General features: G+C 51.1%; 2 protein-coding genes across 3 annotated transcripts; both read right to left on the bottom strand.

Moving 5' to 3' along the window:
- Positions 1 to 76: 76 nt before the first annotated feature.
- On the bottom strand, positions 77 to 14454 carry LOC122153396 (arylsulfatase A-like). Of its 2 annotated transcripts, XM_042792296.1 has the most exons (8): positions 13971 to 14454; positions 13389 to 13629; positions 4788 to 5006; positions 4154 to 4323; positions 3534 to 3658; positions 3232 to 3359; positions 2710 to 2812; positions 77 to 2596 (listed from the first exon to the last, which is right to left on the bottom strand). In XM_042792296.1, exons 1-8 carry the CDS (start codon positions 14198 to 14200, stop codon positions 2295 to 2297), a joined length of 1518 nt encoding a protein of 505 aa, XP_042648230.1. In that variant the 5' UTR covers positions 14201 to 14454; the 3' UTR covers positions 77 to 2294. The 2 variants fall into 2 exon arrangements, with proteins under 2 accessions (XP_042648230.1, XP_042648231.1); XM_042792297.1 differs by lacking the exon at positions 4788 to 5006.
- A 3037-nt stretch (positions 14455 to 17491) lies between these two features.
- On the bottom strand, positions 17492 to 18499 carry LOC122153362 (acrosin-like; the record flags this gene model as incomplete). The annotated part of the gene is made up of 2 exons (XM_042791886.1): positions 17492 to 18037; positions 18398 to 18499. Coding segments are annotated over 2 exons (456 nt in total), but the record flags the coding sequence as incomplete, so codon positions are not given.

Here is an 18499-nt window from a genome sequence, read left to right as displayed (position 1 = left end):
TCATTCACTGCCACCCCGCTCTCTGCAGCCTTTTGCCACCAGGTCCTTCCCAAAAACAGACACCAGAGAACACAACTACCGCAGGCAGTATGCACAAGTTTGGGTGTTGTAGAGCCAATCTGGTTACAGCCGCTGCAGGCAAGCAGTGATGTGCAAGGCAAATAAGCCAAGCAGACCCAAGCAACGTCAACCTTCGTGCACACAGCACAGTGAAACGCAGATGCGGGACAGTCCACACTGGCTGTGTCAGCCATAGCAACATCCACTGACAGGCTTCATGTCCTTGCTGTCTATGAGTTCTGTTGCTGCTCTGGGACAAGGTAGACAAGGGCAGTTGTGGCACCCGGTATGCGTGGCCAAGGTCTTGCAATTTCAAGCTCTAGAAAAGAAGGATGCTCCTGCTTTCATCCTCACTCTCCATTCAGCTCCACTCTCCACATGCCATTCTCCGTGACTTTGGTAAATCCTGTATCAGCCTAATCTCATCAGGCTCCCTTCCACAGCAGATGGTGGAGCCTTGCTCACCTGATGGAGCACAGGGCAGTCATGGGAGAAAAGCAGGAGCCAGCCACGTGCGCTGCCTTTGCTGAGTGGGGCTAGGTTCCTGGAGGTGGTAGCTTGAAGAACGGCAGCCTCAACGCTTGTGAAAAGTGCAGGAGCTTCCTGCTGCCGTCCTGGCTTGTGTGGATATATGTAAGGCACACAACTGAGTGCACAACCTGGTCCTTAGGATGGCAGGCCAGGCTCTGTCTGAAAATGGAATAGCTGCTATCAAGGCCCTACAGGCAGCAGGACTGGGCCTCAAACTGAACTCAAGGCTGATTTGTTTTTTGAAAATTGACCTGAAGGTGGTGCCCCATATCTGCTTAGAGCAGGCAGAAGAAGGCCTTAGAGAAGGCTTGTCTTCTGTGGATACTCTGCTATTCCAGCACCAGATTTTGGACGTGGTTAAAGGAGAATTATGTGAGAGGTGGCCACACTTCACAGATACATGAAGGAATGGTTGGGGTCATTTTGGGGAGAGGAGTCTGGCAGGGACAGCAGTAGCCAGGAAACCACATCAGTAATGCCACAGAAGTCCAAGGTGATCTAACTAATGTCACCTGGAACACCAAATCTGTTCACAAGCCTAGCTAACCTGGGAGCAAGGGGGAAAAAACAATCACAGGTAGGTCCCTCATTTGGGAGGACACAAGGGTGGAGAAAGGGAGCACTCAAGGCAGGTGAGTGGGATATAAAAGCATGGAAAATGGAGAGAAAGGGGGATCAAGGAGCCAGTCACCCCTAAGCTGCTAGTTGGATTGCTTGTTTGGCTGAGCCTTGCACGTAAGCACCACAACCCGTCCTACCTTCTTGTTGAGAGTGATTCCAAACCTTTCTCTGTGCGGCTCCGCTCTGTCCCCGGGGTGGGGTGGGCCCAGAGGCCTGGCTGCTAGCAATGGCAGGAGGGAACACAGGTCGGGGGACCCCCCAGTTGGAAACACCCAGTGTCTAGGGCCAGCGACTGGTGGGAGCGCTGTGTGCATGTGCAAGTCACTGGGAAACTTGGAGCTGGACTAGCTCACAAGCAAGAGGAGACAGACCCTTTCAGTCATGTGGATGGCATGTGGTTGCCGCCCACCTGATTGATCAGCCCCAAGATCCACAGACCTTACAAGAGGACCAATCCTGACAACCACTGGCCACATCTCCACCTCCTGGAGTCATGAAGGACTTGGAGGTACTTAAGCACACATACCCCAAGCTGCTTTCCACCTAGGCATGTCCATTCTGCACTAGCTGCACAAGGTCCTGCCTCTGAAGCTGCCAGGACCATCCATGCCATCCTCCTCTTGCTGTGTTCTTGGCCCCTGGCGAGTGATGGTGCTGCAGCTTCCAGCTCTGTTCTTACTCAGAGGTGCAGAGCATGTCTCCAGCTGAGCTGGGAGCTCTGAACACTGGGGCATGCCCTTTGCTTCACCTTGATTGTGGTTTGAAAGGAGTTGTTCTGGCTCTGGAGATGACGATGGACCATGATCCCACCCTGAACAAGTCAGGGTTTCTGTCAAGAGGCCTTAGCTTGGACATCCAACGCAGAGCATAGGATCCACTGACCTGCGCTCCTAGCAGGGTTGGTAATCTCCCCAACCCACAGTTGGCTACCCCAGCACTCTATTAGACAGAGGTGTCACTGAGCCAAAGCTGCAGGGTAGCTCTAAGGCTGAGCTTGGTTAGTTGGGGACAGAGGGGGTGTTTGGTGGGTCCTGGATAGCGTTCCAGTGTGGAACAACTGAAGGGGATGGAGCAGCAAGAAGCTAGGAGCAGTAGCAGCAGGAAGGCTTAGGAGTGCAGTTTGGTACGCAGCAGGGCTGCAGGGCGGGATCCCTGCCCTTCCTGATCTGGCTTTCTCCAAACCCCATTTGCTGCTCCAAAAGCACTTTCCGCAGTTTGATCTCCTTCAGGACTTGCAGAACCTCCGGCCCTGCGCCACTCTGCAGCAGATCATAGTTCTCAGCTGGGTCTGACTCCAAGTCAAAGAGCAGCGGGGGCAAGTGAGGGGTCAGCGGGGTCAGCCCGTGGCAGGCCTGGTCTGGGGTCGTATCGCTGTGAAAGGAACCTGCAAAAGAGACCCCCAGGCATAGCCCAGTTTCTTCTCTTTGAGGTTTGGACAGCAAAACCATATGGGACTTCACAAAGTCGACTGTGTAGATAAGAGGAGGCAGCACTAACCTTGTGTGAAGTAATGGGCCTTGTACTTCCCAAGCCTGACAGCAAAGGGGCCGTGCAGCGGATCAGGGGATGGCGGGTAGAAGAACATTGTCTGCCGAGGACTCTGCGGGAAGTAGCAGAACTAAGCTCACCTGTGCAGCCATGAGGCTGAAGAAAAGTCTGGAACATGACCAGGCAGAGACTCCAGGGAGTCACACAGGAGCCCTGATACTACAGCAAGAACATGGCCAGAGAGGGGGGAAGCTGACGAGCAGCAGCATCCTGTTTGTTCCCTACTCCAAGCTACTGGGGCTGTCCATCCACTGCGCCCATGGGGGTTTGGCCCAGCAATATGTTGCAGTTGTCAGAGCAGAGCAGCCTGGGGAAGCCGAGGAATTCCATGGCATGACCCAGGCCAGACAAAAGGTCCCAGCTCATGGATCTCCCCTGACCCCCAGCTGGTTGTACTCATCAGGCACACAGCTTCAGCCCCACACCCAGCTTTCATGCACAATGCCAGCTGAACCAGCCCGCAGGACTCACCTTCCCTGACCCAAACAGCACTGGACTCAGGTCATAGCCATCCAGGGCAACTTTGGGAAGAGCTGCTCCAGCCAGGGTAGCCAGTGTTGGCAGGATGTCCAGGGTGCTTGCCAGTTCATGTGTCACTCCTGTCACCCACCACAGCAAGGCACAAGAAAAGGTTCAAGCACCTGATCCCACTTCAATCCCGCCGTCCTCACCTCTCTCCAGTCCTCTGCTTGTTCCTGGGCAGCCAAGCTGCCATGACACCCTGCCTTGGCTGGCATCAGCATGCAAAAGGCACAAGCAGTGCCAAGTCTTACCTGGAGTGATATGGCCTGGCCAATAAGCCACTGCTGGTTCCCGCATGCCACCTTCGTATGTTGTGCCCTTCCCACACTTCAGAAGGCCAGAACTGCCTCCACGTGCCATCCGCAAGGTGGATGGGCTGCAAGAGAGAACCACCTACCCTCGGTTTCACAGGCTCACACTACCCCTTCCCTGATGCTGCCAATGGGGCCATGACAAGTGAGACATGGTGCCAGCTAGTGACACCGCCATCCTTTTCAGCCTCATAAGGCAGGAGACACGGGGCAGGTAAAGAAGCCAAGGTGTGTGAGACTCTTAAGCAGGGCACCAGACCAATGCCACTCACACAAAGGGAACCGGGGTATATTTGGGCTGCTGCACGCTCCTGGACTGAACCCTGTGAAGTTTCTGCCCACAAGGAAGGGCATTGCTGAATCACAGGAACAAGGACTGCACTGGGTCCTCTCCAGAGCAGCACCCACCTCTTGCCTTACTTCAGGTCACCGGGGTCTCACCTGGCAATGCCACACCACATCCCTTTTGTTCCAGACAACCAATGCCTCATTCCAGTTCCCCCATACCATGGCAGCCGAATCTTATTAGTGACAAAATCCCTGCTGCTGAGCCTACTCACCCATTGTCAGAGGTGAAAAACACCAAGGTCGTGTTTGCAAGACCATTTTCCTGCAGTGTCTGCAGCAGCTGTCCCACTGAGCCGTCAAACTCCAAGAGCGCATCACCAAACGGCCCACGCCATGACTGCCCTGCATACTCCTGGCTTGCAAATTGAGGGTAGTGTGTATGCTGGAGAAAGGGTAGAGAAGACGGCTGTGCAAACTCCTAGAGCTGCATCTGGTTCCCAGTTCACCCGGGGACAGTAAGCACCCCAGCCTGGACACAGAGAAATGTGACAATAGCCATGAGATGAGAGGAGGCTTCTCCCCAAGCTTTGGAAGCATCTCTCAGAAATGGCACAAAGGAGCTGAGCCCCAGGAGAGGACATGGAGCCCCAGAGCAGGAAGTTTTCCCAGGTGGGCTCCTGGCCCAAAGAAGCAGGCAAAACTCCAGAAAGAAGCAGCCCAAGAACATTATCAAAGCCATGCAAGACCTGAGCATGGGAACAGCAACCCCAGATCATCCAAAAGCAGGTATCGACTGCTCAGCACAGCCCTGGGGCTGCAGGAGCTGAGATGCTTCTCTGCTCTCCCCACAGGACAAAGGCTCCCTTCCCCACCCTTGGGCCCAGAGCAGCCCTCTCCCTCTCCTACGTGGGAAGCATAGTAGAGCAGGAAGGGGAGGCCTCGTCGGGCACAGTCAGCGATGAAGTCTCGGGAGAATTTGTTGTAGAGTGGCACCAGATCAGGGAAAGAGACTGGCTGCTGCACAATGCTCTGGTTCCAGAGCAGTGGGACTGGCACCAAGCCTTGGTCACAAGTCCCAAAACACTTGACGTCAGGTGGGAAGCAGGTGAGATTCTGGCAAGGGCCCTGGAGAGAACAAATGACACTTTGTCTTCTACCTACGTTGCAGGACGGTGAGGGGAAGGGAGCAAAGAGTCTCACAGTGGCCCACTACCAGGTCCCACGGGCACCCTTTGGGCAACCACTCCCAGAAGCAAAGGGGTCTGTGCCCACCCTAGAATCGTCCAAGGACCATGCTGCCCCAACATAATTTTCTCCTGACAGCAACTCAGATGTTTCTTTGTAGCCCAGAAGCTGACCCTTCCTCCCTTGACAAAGGGTGTATGTACCCTCACGCAACTACCACCTATGTTGTACAAAACTGCCCCATCAGCCAAGCATCTCAGAGATGGGCTTTCCCCACCAGCACCCCTCTCCCCGGCCTGCAGTCATGACGTGCGGAAATAGACTCCACAATCTGATAGATTGTAAAGTAGGTATGTTTATTCAGCGCTGAGGTACACAGGGGATAACTCCTCCTATTGTGTACCCCACGTATGGTGCTGTTACCTAAGATTTATAGAGCAAATGATTACATATTCATAATATTTCGCAATACACCTATACATATGCAACACCTATCCCCGCTTCGTATTATAATTAGCATTTCCATAATCTCCTCCTAGTTGAGTCTGCGCAGTGTCTTCTGGTGGTGGTCGTGGGGGTCTTTGGGGATGAAGTCAAGCTCCTCTTCCTCCTGTCCGCTCTGTGACCCCAGGTTTTGCGCAGACTCAGTTTCTTACTGGCTGTTGTCCAAACCGCGGGTCTAGTTCCAACCGGTTTAATACTGATAAAGCCTAGAGAGCTCACCGTGTTTTACAAACTGTCTGTTCACTAAGCAGAACTGTTAACCGTTATCTAAACTATTTCCCTTGAACTATTTTCTTTTGTTATCCCCTTCTTGCTATTATCCCCTTCTTGCTATTCTCATGTTAACCCTTACATCCCCTGTTCCTATCTTGGCCCTGTATCAATCCCCCCTTTTCTTATTATACTGAGTAAATTCTTTTACTTCAGCAATCCCCCAAATAATATAAAGCCTCATGCATCGCTGTTATTCTTTTAAACATTCTCCAGACCCATAAATACAAAATGATGGTTAGTACTAATAAAATTCCTAAACTACCTAGTAGAATCACAATGGGGTGTATTATAATGTTAAGAATCCCTGTTGCAGAAGGCGACCAGCCGAAAAGAGTATCCCACCAGTTGTGACTTGCATCTTGTTTTGTTCTTTGCAAAACCCTGTTTATTTCTTTTGTATCATGGTGTATAGTAACTAAAGTTTTCTCTCCGTTTCTCTGAATTTCTCTCAAGATCCCTAACAAATCTTGATGTTTAATCAGTTGCCTTACTAATGTAAGGTTCATTCCAATAGGTGTAGGTGATAATTCGAGATAATTTATGATTTTAGATTTTATCAACTGGTGGGAAACCACTGGTGCCTAATATACAAAGTCACACCCAGTAATCTTAACAAAGTTACAAATACAGAAATTAGAATGATTCCCAGTAAACAAAGTTACATTGTCAGGATCTATCTCTACGAATACACAAGCGGTTCTTAAACATATACAGCCTTGACCAGCATATATAATCACAGTTTTCTTACTATTATCTGGGTGAATTTCGAAGTGACAGATACTTTGCTCAGTGTCAAGGCATATGTCTCTGGTGTCAATTGTATTACTTTCACAGATGAACCCCTGTTGTTCTCGAGTAATACAAGATTCCACGTTTACAGTCTGCCATTTCTCATTCTCCTTCCGGGCCCATGCTCTATGCTCTGAAGGATAGAGCACTGTATCCTCATGATTCAACCCTAATGCGATGATGGAATGGATTACATAAACTGTGGCATTACGTATGGTGAGCACAAAGGCAGTAGCCATATTAGTAGTGGAGTCATAGGTAAAATTCACCATAGTCCACCAAGATTGGAATCTTCTTTCAAAATTGGTAGCTTCGTCCCAAACAGCCTTTCGGATTTCAACTGGAAAAATTCCTTCATTCCCTTCCCTTATGATCAAGGCAGCGGTTGCCTGCAGCCATAACTGTGCCTGTATACAACTAAAAGCTAAAGACACATTATTCTGGGCCATATTAAGTGCATCTAGTATTAGTCTGTGATCTTGGTCCTCATTCTTTTCCCATATTGGCAATATTTTTGAGACTTGCCATTGACTAGTTCCCAATGCCAACAAAGATGACTGCGGAGGCTGCTTTAGCCTTGTTAAATCACTTGTTGCAGTGGCCAACTTGTTCATTAATACTTCTGAATCGATTCTATTCAAGACTCCCAACCCCGTTCCTAATACTCCAGTTAAATCTCTTTTTGTTCTGCTTCCAAGGTGCATTTGTTTTTGTGTCCATCTCGTCCAGCCCTTAAAAGATGTTTCTACGAAAGGAAGACAGGCTGGTTGGATTTCGGAGATATTAGTCTGTATTATCAATTCAACACGCTTAGGAGACCAATCTGGGTTAAATAATAATTGTTGTTGGCCCACATTCCTAATCATATATGGGCCAACTTCATAAATCTTAGGCCCTGGTTTTGTTTGGGGTTGAGTTGTTTGAGTTGTGTCTGGCGCTGTTGTTGTTGTGCTGGTTGTCTTCTCAGTTGTTGGTGTTGTTGTTGCGTTGTTTATTATTATATGAAATCTGAAGGATAATCCCAATATCGGCTGCCACTTGACCCAGAGACATACTACGGAAATTGATTGGTTAAGAGTAGAGTTATACCAACAATCTGATTTTGTTGTATCACAGACTTGGTTTGCTAAAAGGGCGCCCGGTTCCCCAGTTTCCATACGTGTTCTTACTGTGATCTGTTTTGCTGCCCAGTGAGTAGACTCATTAATTGCTCTGCATCCTATTTTAATTTCTTGTCCCAATGTTCCCTGCAATTGTTGTACTCCTTGATAGGTGTGATTCTTTTGAGTTTACATTTATCCCCTGTATAACTGTAGTAGCCAAATTTAGAGTCGTGTGTGTGCTGCCTATCCCCATACTTCCAGTATACCCAATGTGGGCCTGGGACCATGGCCATTCACTGAACCTTTGACTATACATTAAAGGAAAAATGATTATCAGACTTATCGTGAGAAGCGTAATCTTCCTGGTCGAACTTGGGTAACTTTCCATGGAGATTTATGGGCTTTCTTCACTCGGGTGTGATGTATCCAGGCCGAGTATTCCTTAATCTTGATGGCTGTGAACGTCGTGAGCAGCACCTGGAATGGCCCTTCCCACCGTGGCTCCAAGGTTTTTTTTTCTGTAAAAGACTTAACATATACATAGTCCCCAGGTTGTATATCATGTACGGGTCCATCCAACCCTCTACCTCGAATACCAATTACATGTTTTCTGATCTTATTGAGTTGCTTCCCTAACGCCACCATGTAGGAGCTCATAATTTCATCTCCAATTTGTGTGGATATTCCTTTTTGTACCCCGTATGGTTGTCCATATAAAATTTCAAAGGGGCTCAGCCCTTCCCTTGCCCTTGGCCTTGTCCGTATGCGTAAAAGGGCCAAGGGCAAGGACTGAGGCCATGTCAGGTTTGCTTCTTGCCCCAATTTTACAATTTGCTGTTTGATTAAGTGGTTCATCTTTTCCACTTGACCGCTTGACTGAGGGCGGTACGGGGTGTGAAGCTGCCAATCTATACCCAAATGGTGGCTAATTTGTTGTACTACTTTTGAGACAAAGTGTGGTCCTCTATCTGAGGATATGATTGCCGGAACCCCAAATCGTGGTATTATTTCTTGTATCAGTACTTTAGTTACTTCCCGAGCCTTAGCGGTTCTAGTAGGGAATGCTTCTGGCCAGCCTGAAAAGGTATCAGTCAGTACCAACAAATATCGATACCCCCCTTTTCTTGGTAATTCTGTAAAATCTACTTGCCATTGTTGCCCAGGCCCGTTGCCCTTCCCAATCTGACCCATTTCTAGTTTGGGGGCGTTTTTGGGATTAGTCCGGAGGCAGATGTCGCATTGTCGAGTCACCTGCCTTACCGTGGTATACAAATTTCTGGCTACAATCTCTTTTATCAAATGACTATACAAAGCTTCTGCTCCCCAGTGTCTCTTTCTATGCTCCTCTCGTGTGAAATGCCATAGTAAATGAGAGGGGATAATTAACTTCCCCTGTGGGGTATAAGCCCACCCTTCCTTGTTATATGTCCCTTCCAGATCTGCAATAAGTTTCTGATCCTCCCTGGTATATTCTGGTTTACTTTCCAGGGAAATTTGCCTATCGGGAATAAGTGCTCCTTCAGTCTTTATCTCTATTTTGGCCGCCCGTTTTGCCTCCCTATCCGCCAGCTCGTTTCCTTTTTCCAATTCAGAGCTCACCTTTTGGTGTGCTTTAATATGCATAATTGCCACCTTCTCAGGAAGTTGAACAGCTTCCAATAGCTTCAAAATTTCTTCCGCATGTTTAATGTTTTTCCCTTGGGAGTTCAATAGTCCCCTTTCTTTCCAGATTGCTCCATGTGCATGCACAACTCCAAAAGCATACTTGGAGTCCGTGTATATGTTTATGATCTTACCCTTAGCTAGTTCCAGGGCTCGGGTTAAAGCAATTATTTCTGCCTTTTGCGCAGACGTATTTGCAGGCAGAGGTCCTGATTCTATTACCTTTTGACTGGTGGTAACGGCATACCCCGCATGTCGATTACTGTTCAGGACGTAACTGCTTCCGTCTGTGAACCAGCTCTCTTCATCCTTCATGGGGCTTTCTTTTAGGTCAGGGCGACTTGAGTATGTCGCCTCAATTGTTTCCAAGCAGTCATGGTGCACTGGTTCTCCCATGTTACCACTGAGGAAAGAAGCTGGGTTGATAATATTAGTGACTATTATCTGTACATCATCTTGTTTTACTAGTGCAGCTTGGTATCTCAGAAATCTTTGTGGGGAGAGCCAATGCCCTCCCTTCGCTTCCAGGACTGCCGGCACTGTATGTGACACATAGACAGTCATTTTCTGGCCCAGAGTGAACTTCCGAGCTTCCTGTATGTTCAGTATCAGGGCAGCCACCGCTCGCAGACACCCAGGCCACCCTTTTGCAGTCGCATCTAGTTGTTTAGAGAGGTAGGCGACAGCTCGTCGATATGGACCTAGGTCTTGTGCCAGTATTCCCAGGGCAATGCCCTGCTTCTCATGAAAAAAGAGAAGAAACGGTTTACTCACATCTGGAAGTCCTAGAGCCGGGGCCGACATCAAAACCTTCTTCAGTGAATCGAAGGCTCGCTCAGCCTCCTCATCCCATTCGAGGTGCATCTGTTCGGTGTTTGTTAGCGCATACAGGGGCTTAACAAGCAGTCCATAATTATAGATCCATAGCCTGCACCACCCTGTCATTCCCAAGAAGGTTCTTAATTCTTTTACTGTCTGAGGTTTCGGGGTTTGACATATGGCCTCCTTACGGGACTGTCCCAAAGTTCTTTGCCCTGCAGTGATCTCATAGCCCAGGTAGTTTACTTTACGTTGTATCACCTGGGCTTTCTTCTTAGAGACTCGATACCCCCATAGTCCCAAAAAATTTAACAAGCTCACCGTCCACGTTGCACAGTCCTCTTCTGTCTCAGTAGCGATCAAAATGTCGTCCACGTACTGCAATAATTTTCCTTTCTCGGATGGGGCTTCCCAGGATTCCAAGTCCTTTGCAAGCTGGTTGCCAAAAAGAGTAGGGCTATTCTTGAACCCTTGTGGCAACACCGTCCAGGTGAGTTGGGTCTTTCGACCAGTTTTAGGATTTTCCCACTCAAATGCAAACAACTTTTGGCTGGCTTTATGGAGAGGAAGGCAAAAGAAGGCGTCCTTCAAATCTAAGACAGTAAACCAAATCAACTCTGGTGTTAATACAGTTAACAGGGTATATGGGTTTGCTACCACTGGGTGGAGATCTTCAACTATTTTATTCACAGCCCGTAAGTCCTGAACCACCCTATACGACCCATCAGGTTTCCGAACGGGCAGTATAGGGGTATTGAACTCAGACTCACACTCTTCTAGTAACCCTAATTGCAAAAATTTTTCTATTACCGGTCGGATTCCTTCCCTATCCTCCCTTTTTAAAGGATACTGTTTAATTCTCACCGGTCATTGACCTTCCTTAATCTTGATCTCAATCGGTAGAGCGTTTTTCGCCCTTCCAGGTACATCGGTAGCCCAAACTCCCGGATATACTTGGTCTAAAATTTCCTCACTAATTTCTCCTCCTGACGAAGAACTAGTTAGAGTGAGACTCAGCACTTGAATGTACTGCTGATCTTTTACCTCCAAGGTGACTTCCCCTTTTTTCAAAGACAATTTTTGCTTCCAGTTGTTCCAGCAAGTCCCTCCCCAGGAGAGCTTTTGGGGAGTTAGGCATATAAAGGAATTTATGAATTCCCCATTGCTTTCCCAATTTATACTCTAAAGGTTTACAAAAATACGCCTTTTCAGATTGGCCGGTCGCTCCCTTTACCATAACAGAGTCATCCCCCAGTGGTATTAAAGCTTGATTCAAAACAGAGTACGTTGCTCCTGTGTCTACCAAAAGTTCTACTTCTTCTTGTTCTCTCCCCAGCTTAAGTTTAACCAGTGGATCCACCAGGGTAGATCCCCCAGGTCCCCGTCAGTCCTCTGTTACATTTGCTATTTTTACATTCATTGAAGCCTTCCCACTTTCCGTAGGGCGCAGCTTCTGAAGTTTTCCACCTTATCCACCTTTGTACATCTCTGTCCAATACTACATGATGAGCAACACCTCTTTAGCTTACCCCTACTTTCCTTACTTTCTCGTTCAAGTGCGAGCACCATAGGGTCCTGTGGGGGTACTAACCCACAGTCCCTTTGCCACTCTGGGTGGTTTCGCAAAGTGAAAAACATATCTGCATATGATACCTCATCCCATTTTCCTTCTCTCCTTAAAAAACAACATAAGTTGTAACAAAGTGTTATAGTCCAGTGTTCCATTAAGCGGCCATTTAGCACCATCCTCCAGCTTATACAGCGGCCACCACTGATTGCAATATTTTACAAGAGTCTTTCTGCTTTCCGTACCTCCGCTCCCTGCAATATCCCGCCAATGGGCGAGTATACAGCCGAGAGGGCTCTTTTTTAATATCCCTCCCTGAGTATTACCCATCTTGTTTTTGTAAAACACTCACTCCAAACGCTCACACTTAACACAATCACCACACAGCATTCACTCACAATCTCACAATCTCACGGACGTCCACACACTTACAACACTTTCATCAGGAGTAAAAAAAAAAAAAAACAAAAAAAAACCAAAAAACACAACAGAACAAAGGCCTTTTCAATCACTCTTGCCTGTGGCCGCCCTCTCGGCCAACAGGTCCCCGATTGGAGCCAGCGACCGCTCTATCGGTCTGTGGCAAAGTATAATTGCCCCCTAGACTCCCCTAACCTGCACGAATTCGCGCCTTTTCGGTGCACCTACCCGGCTTAGCTGCACGCCAGACGTCTCTGCACGATTTACCAGCTGCCCCAGCCACGCGTACGACTTACAGGCTCCTATCCTTAAACATACCGTTTGGTCCGCGGCTTCAGGAAGTCCTTGTCTGCCCCCCCACGGTGAGCGGCTGGTAGCGGAGGCTCCTCCGAGGAAAGTGCTCGGGGCGCGCCTGGGAGAGTCCGCCCCGCAGTCGATCCCGTAGTCGAGCAGAGAGTCTCCTGCCTGGCTCGCCAAAACTGACGTGCGGAAATAGACTCCACAATCTGATAGATTGTAAAGTAGGTATGTTTATTCAGCGCTGAGGTACACAGGGGATAACTCCTCCTATTGTGTACCCCACGTATGGTGCTGTTACCTAAGATTTATAGAGCAAATGATTACATATTCATAATATTTCGCAATACGCCTATACATATGCAACACCTATCCCCGCTTCGTATTATAATTAGCATTTCCATAATCTCCTCCTAGTTGAGTCTGCGCAGTGTCTTCTGGTGGTGGTCGTGGGGGTCTTTGGGGATGAAGTCAAGCTCCTCTTCCTCCTGTCCGCTCTGTGACCCCAGGTTTTGCGCAGACTCAGTTTCTTACTGGCTGTTGTCCAAACCGCGGGTCTAGTTCCAACCGGCTTAATACTGATAAAGCCTAGAGAGCTCACCGTGTTTTACAAACTGTCTGTTCACTAAGCAGAACTGTTAACCGTTATCTAAACTATTTCCCTTGAACTATTTTCTTTTGTTATCCCCTTCTTGCTATTATCCCCTTCTTGCTATTCTCATGTTAACCCTTACATCCCCTGTTCCTATCTTGGCCCTGTATCAGTCACCCGCACCCATCTGCTCCAGCAAGAACTTGAGAGCCTGTGTGCTCTCAAGCAAGCTTCATCTTTCAGGCACTCCCCCAGCCATCCCCAAGACACCCTTGGCGGCTTGACAGGCCTCTCACCTGGTCATGAGAGTAGGGCACACCCAAGAAGTGGTCAAAGCCCTGATGAATGGGCAGAAGGGAGCCGTTAATCCCCAGGCCAAGGTGCCACTTGCCAACCATGGCTGTGGCATAGCCCTCAGCCTTCAGCACTTCAGCAATGGTGACCTCAGACAGCGGCAGGCCTCCCCGTGAGTCTGGGCTGAACACACCAGGGTAAACCCCGGAGCGCATCTGGAACCGGCCTGTCAGCAGGGCTGCCCTACAGGTGAAAGGGAGAGAAGGCAGGCATCACACTGGGTGCAGCGCAGGTCGCGGTGCTCAGCCTCCACAGAGAGTGCCCCGTTCTCTGGCACCTGGCAGCTTGGCTCGCCGGCCTCACAGCTGCCACTGTCGCCTCCCCGGCCTGCTGGGAAGCTCCATCAGTCCCCTCACAGAGCAGTTGGACCCCGGGGCCTCCTGGCACACGGCAGGTTTGTCAACCACCCGTTCCTCCCAGTGCTGCAGCTCCCCAGCTGGGTGCCGAGCCGTGCTTCCTCCAAACCTGCCGCGGGGCCCTGCAGCAGCCACCAGGCAGAGCGGCAGGAGCAGCAGCGGACGTACCGGGACGGGCTGCACACCGGGGAGCTGCTGTAGAAGTCGGTGAACCGCAGCCCTCGGGAAGCCATCCGGTCCAGGCTGGGCGTGGCCGAAGAAGGATGCCCGTAGCTGCCCAGGTCTCCGAAGCCCAGGTCATCCGCCAGCAACAGGACGAAGCTGGGGCGGGCGCCGGCCGCTCCGCGCAAGGCGAGCAGCACCAGAGCCCACGGCAGGCCCCGGCCCCACGGCCCCATGGCGCTGCCGCCCGGCGAGGCCCCCGCCGACACGCGCGGTCAGCATGGGCTACAGGGCCACTACGTGGGCTACTACGGGTCCGTGTTCGAGCCCGGCAGCGATGCGATGCGGCGGCAGCGATGCGATGCGGCGGCAGCGATGCGAGACCCCGGCGGAACCCGCAGCCCCAGCACCGGCCGGGCAGGGCCCGCAGCTCCGCCACCGACGGAGCCCGACAGGCGCGGGCAGCCACGCGACCCGCCCCCCGCCGCGGGGCATGCCGGGAGTTGTAGTCCGCGCCGCCGCCGGTCCCTCGCCGCCGCCGTGCCCGGTGCCGCCGGCCCCATGGGACCCGGGCCTGCCCCCTCGTGCTGCGGTCAGCTACAGGGGCTTCCCTCAGAATCCCCCTCGGTGGTGCCCAGGGTTGGGGGCTGCGGACTCAGCCCGGGTGCGCAGCCCCTGGTCTCTGGGGGAAAAAGCCTTGCAGGCACCGGCAGCCGGGCCTGCAGCCAGCCGCACCGGGGCGGAGGCTGGGACACCGTGAAGCTGTCCTGGGAGCAGACGGGCACCCCGGCGTGTGGCAGCAAACAGACGTCCTCTCCGCTGGGGCTGGGTGGCCCGAGCGGACATCCCCTGTCACTGCCCGGGCCACTGCTTCCAGCTTCCCGCCTTCTGGGAGAGCAAATGCAGCTGCTTTTCTCCAGATGCGCACAGGGTGCGAAATCCCTTGGGACAGAGAGCATGCCATCGTTTGGAGGAGGCTGGGCCCTGTGGGAGCCTGGGCACTTTCCGGGTGTGAGAAACTATGAGTTAAGTATATTGTTTATTAAGACTTAAAGATAATAAGAGGAGGGGAGATCGTTCATGGAATTATGTGTTGCTTGTGCACACATGGCCGACGCTGCAGATCACAAGATATCCCAAGAAAACAAACAGAAGAAAAACAACTCCATATAAGGATATCATCGACCACCAGAAGGCAGAAAACGACCCCCTAACAACAACTAGCACATGCGCAGAGTATCTCCACCACTCTAGACCCCAGCAACAGTTGAAACATAGTATCTTCACCACTCCATGAACGCGGGAAAAAAAATGTATAAAAAGGGACAGTTTGTTCTCCTCAGTACGGCAGTTGGTGGAGTACAGACTCCCCTGTCGTCCAGCGCTGGTTTTGCTCATATTCTACTTGCTATAATTAATAAAATTTCAATTGGAGTTCGACCCATTGTAGTCTCGATTTATAACACCGGGCAAAGTTTGTTTCTGTTTTCATACAGCAGTGACGGACTTTCACGTTCAGGCTCACAAACTGCTGGTTGTGCCTTGAACACAGGTAGCCCATATCCTGCAAATCAATGCCTTGTAATCAAAGTGAGGAAGGGACAGTGCAAAGAGCAACCAACAGCAGTTCTCCGATGGAAGAGAATGATAAGGAGAACGAGGAGGAAAAGGGAAGGTTCTGCACCCTGGGAAGGCTGTACCCCATTGCTGTGTTTGCTTTTGAAAAGCAGAGAGAACTCGGAAAACAGGCACAGGAAGGAGTTGAATGTCCTCAAGCTCTCCATCTGTTCAGTTTATCCAAAATGAGATTAAAGCAAGACCAGAGGTGGTGTACTGGCACAGGCACAGCAGCAGTGGTCTAGGATTAATCACCCAGCAGGCAGAGGGGAGGAGTTTCAGCCCAAAGACAAAGCAGGGGTGAGAATGCCTAATGTCCTAGTCGGGATGATCGCATGTAGATACACCTCTGTTTTACGTCCAGCCAGCGTGACCAGTCTGTTCTGGATTTTCTTGTTGTTACTAGTCAGCATTTCTTAAGACCCATCCCACTTTTACAACCACTTTCTAATGTGTCAGCTAACTCTGCTTTCCACTGCTCCCTGTTCTCCATTGTTCAGACTGTCACTGTAGCCCCTGGCCTTCCTGCGTGTCTAGCCCCATGCCTCCTAACGGCCTGGCCCTTGGCACAAGAAGGATGCTGGGGCTGCTGCTGCTGCTGCTGTGCTCACTGCCATCAATTATTCAGGGCCAAGAGGCAGAGTGAGGAGGCTGGTGCTGCAGCAGGAGGCAAAACTGCTGCATAATTCATGGAGCCCACTTTGCTCGTAGGGCATGGCAGTGCTTGCTGTGTGGTGCCTGGCCACAGGGATCAGGGCGCTGGGGGCTGGCAGTCAGGACACTGAGAGAACAGTTAGGGCTCTGAGCTTGGGGTGGGAGCGGGCACGGCACAGGGACAGTTTCAGAGACCACACAAGGAACAGGGCAGGACGTGTGGGGACCATGTGCACGGTGGGCAGGTAACTTGTCTGCAGGAAACTGAGCAAGGCATGCTGTGACTGCCCCAGCGTGCACAGGTGCCAGTGAACGCAGATGAACAGTGTCCGTGCAGCTGGGTGTGGAGGGACAGGCCCGACTTCTGCAGTGCTGTGGAAGCAAGCACACACTGACAGACGTGTGGGCCAAACACAGGAGGGAACAGGCAGGAGTGGGTGTGATAGCCTGCATCCATGCAAGCAGCTCCAGAGCATGTGGGTGATAACAGGCTATGTGTTTGTGTGGGTGCAACACTTCCCTCTGTGAGTGTGTATGCATGCACGTACGTGTGTATGCCTGCATACGTGTATGCGTGCGTGGACATGTGTGCGTGCATGCATAGACAAGTGAGTTTTCATGTGCCCCCGTGGGAGGTTCATTCGACGTGTGCATGCATCATTGGGTGTATGCCTAGAGTGTGCATGTGGGCAGATAAGGGGGTGCATGCTGGTGCATGCATGTGGGGTGTGTGGGTGGGTGCATTCTGCATGCATGCATACTGCAGGGTGGGCATGCACTGCTTGTGTGTATATGCTTTGTGTGTGTGTGCATGTGTGCATACGTGCGCAGCCAGGTATGCATGTACATGCACTCTGTGTGTATGTGAACACTGCACACTGCACTGTGTTCAAGAGGTGTGTTTTGGAGTAAGGGGGTGCACCTGCTCCAGGTGTGCACTGCACATTCTGTTTGTACCCCCATGCGTGTGTCCACTCTGTTTGTGTGTGTGTGCGCGCGCACATGCACCCTGGGCGTGAACGTAGTGTGTGTGCATGTCACATCAATTTTTCCTCTTTTCTTTCTAGCCATGATATGCCAGTCTCCTCCATCCCATGGTGACTCTAAGCATCATCCTCTCTGACCAGGCAGAGTTTTGGCCCCTTTTGTGGCTCTTTCCCTTTGTGCCCCACTTGTCTGCCCGCAGCCGCATTGTGCAGGTGCCAGGCATGGAAGTCCCTGCCTTGCACTGGAGACTGAATTGGCCTGAAGTATGGTTAGCTGTGAAAACTGGTGAGTTTATTTCAAGAACTGTGTCAACTTCAGCACTGGTGTGTGCTCGGAGGAGCGTGGGCAGGACGGAGCAGGCCTTTGACACTGAGGCTGCCTTTGGCTCAGCAGGCAGTGCCCCAGAAAGAAATGGTCGTGGTACGCTGCAAGCCTGCACTGGATCCTCTTCATCCTGTTGCTCAAGCCTTTTTTTCCTTTAGGAACAGCAGGAGCTCCTGCGCCCGAGAAAAGAATTCCACCAGCTTCCCAAGGGGAAAGGGGCAGGAGCTAAACTTGCCCGATTGTGTTGGTGTTGGCCTCTGATAAGGGGTTGAGGCAGTGAGAAAATGACTCCATGCCCCTGATGTTGGAGAAGCCCTTGGTGCTGAGCGAAATCCCATCTGTGTCAGGATCCAGTCGTAGAAGTGCTGAGTGGAGGTGTAGATTCCAGGCCGTTTTGCTCTCGCACAGCCTTTCCCCCAGCTGGTCACTCCAACAAGCCAGAAGTAGTCAGCATTTTTATCTTTGCAGACGAGAGGACCACCGCTGTCACCCTGCAGCGGAGGAGAGAGGATGAAGGGGGTGTTAGGTGGCCACTGTCAGCACTAGGGCTGGCTGCTTCTCTCCCACAGCACCTGCCAGCGCTGTATTCACTGCACAGAAAGGCTCTGCAGCTGCTGGAGCCTACAGAAACTTTTCTAGGAAGAAGCCACAGGCCTGTAAGGCAGGGTGTGCTCTCTCTCCTCTCTGCACTGTGATGCTGGATGTGTGGAAGGGGGATGTTCCAGGATTGGGATCTGGGCCTACGGGCTGCCAGCAGCACCGGATGGGCTTTCTGGGCAGAGTCCCCGGCCTCTGAGACAGATGGGGCACTGGGCGAGAACCTGCAGAGAGGGAAGGGGAGGTGAGCCTACCTGGCAGGTGTCAATGCCGCCCTGCGGGTAGCCAGCACACAGGTTGTGGGTGTGGACGGCTCCTCTGTACCACTGGCTGCTGTTACAGAGGTTGACATCGAA

This window comes from Tyto alba, unplaced genomic scaffold, assembly GCF_018691265.1.
Source record: "Tyto alba isolate M040663 unplaced genomic scaffold, T.alba_DEE_v4.0 Super-Scaffold_2, whole genome shotgun sequence".
NCBI classification, from domain to species: domain Eukaryota; kingdom Metazoa; phylum Chordata; class Aves; order Strigiformes; family Tytonidae; genus Tyto; species Tyto alba.
The sequence above is the reverse complement of the archived record's forward strand: the minus strand, read 5'-3'. Positions and strand labels throughout refer to the sequence as shown.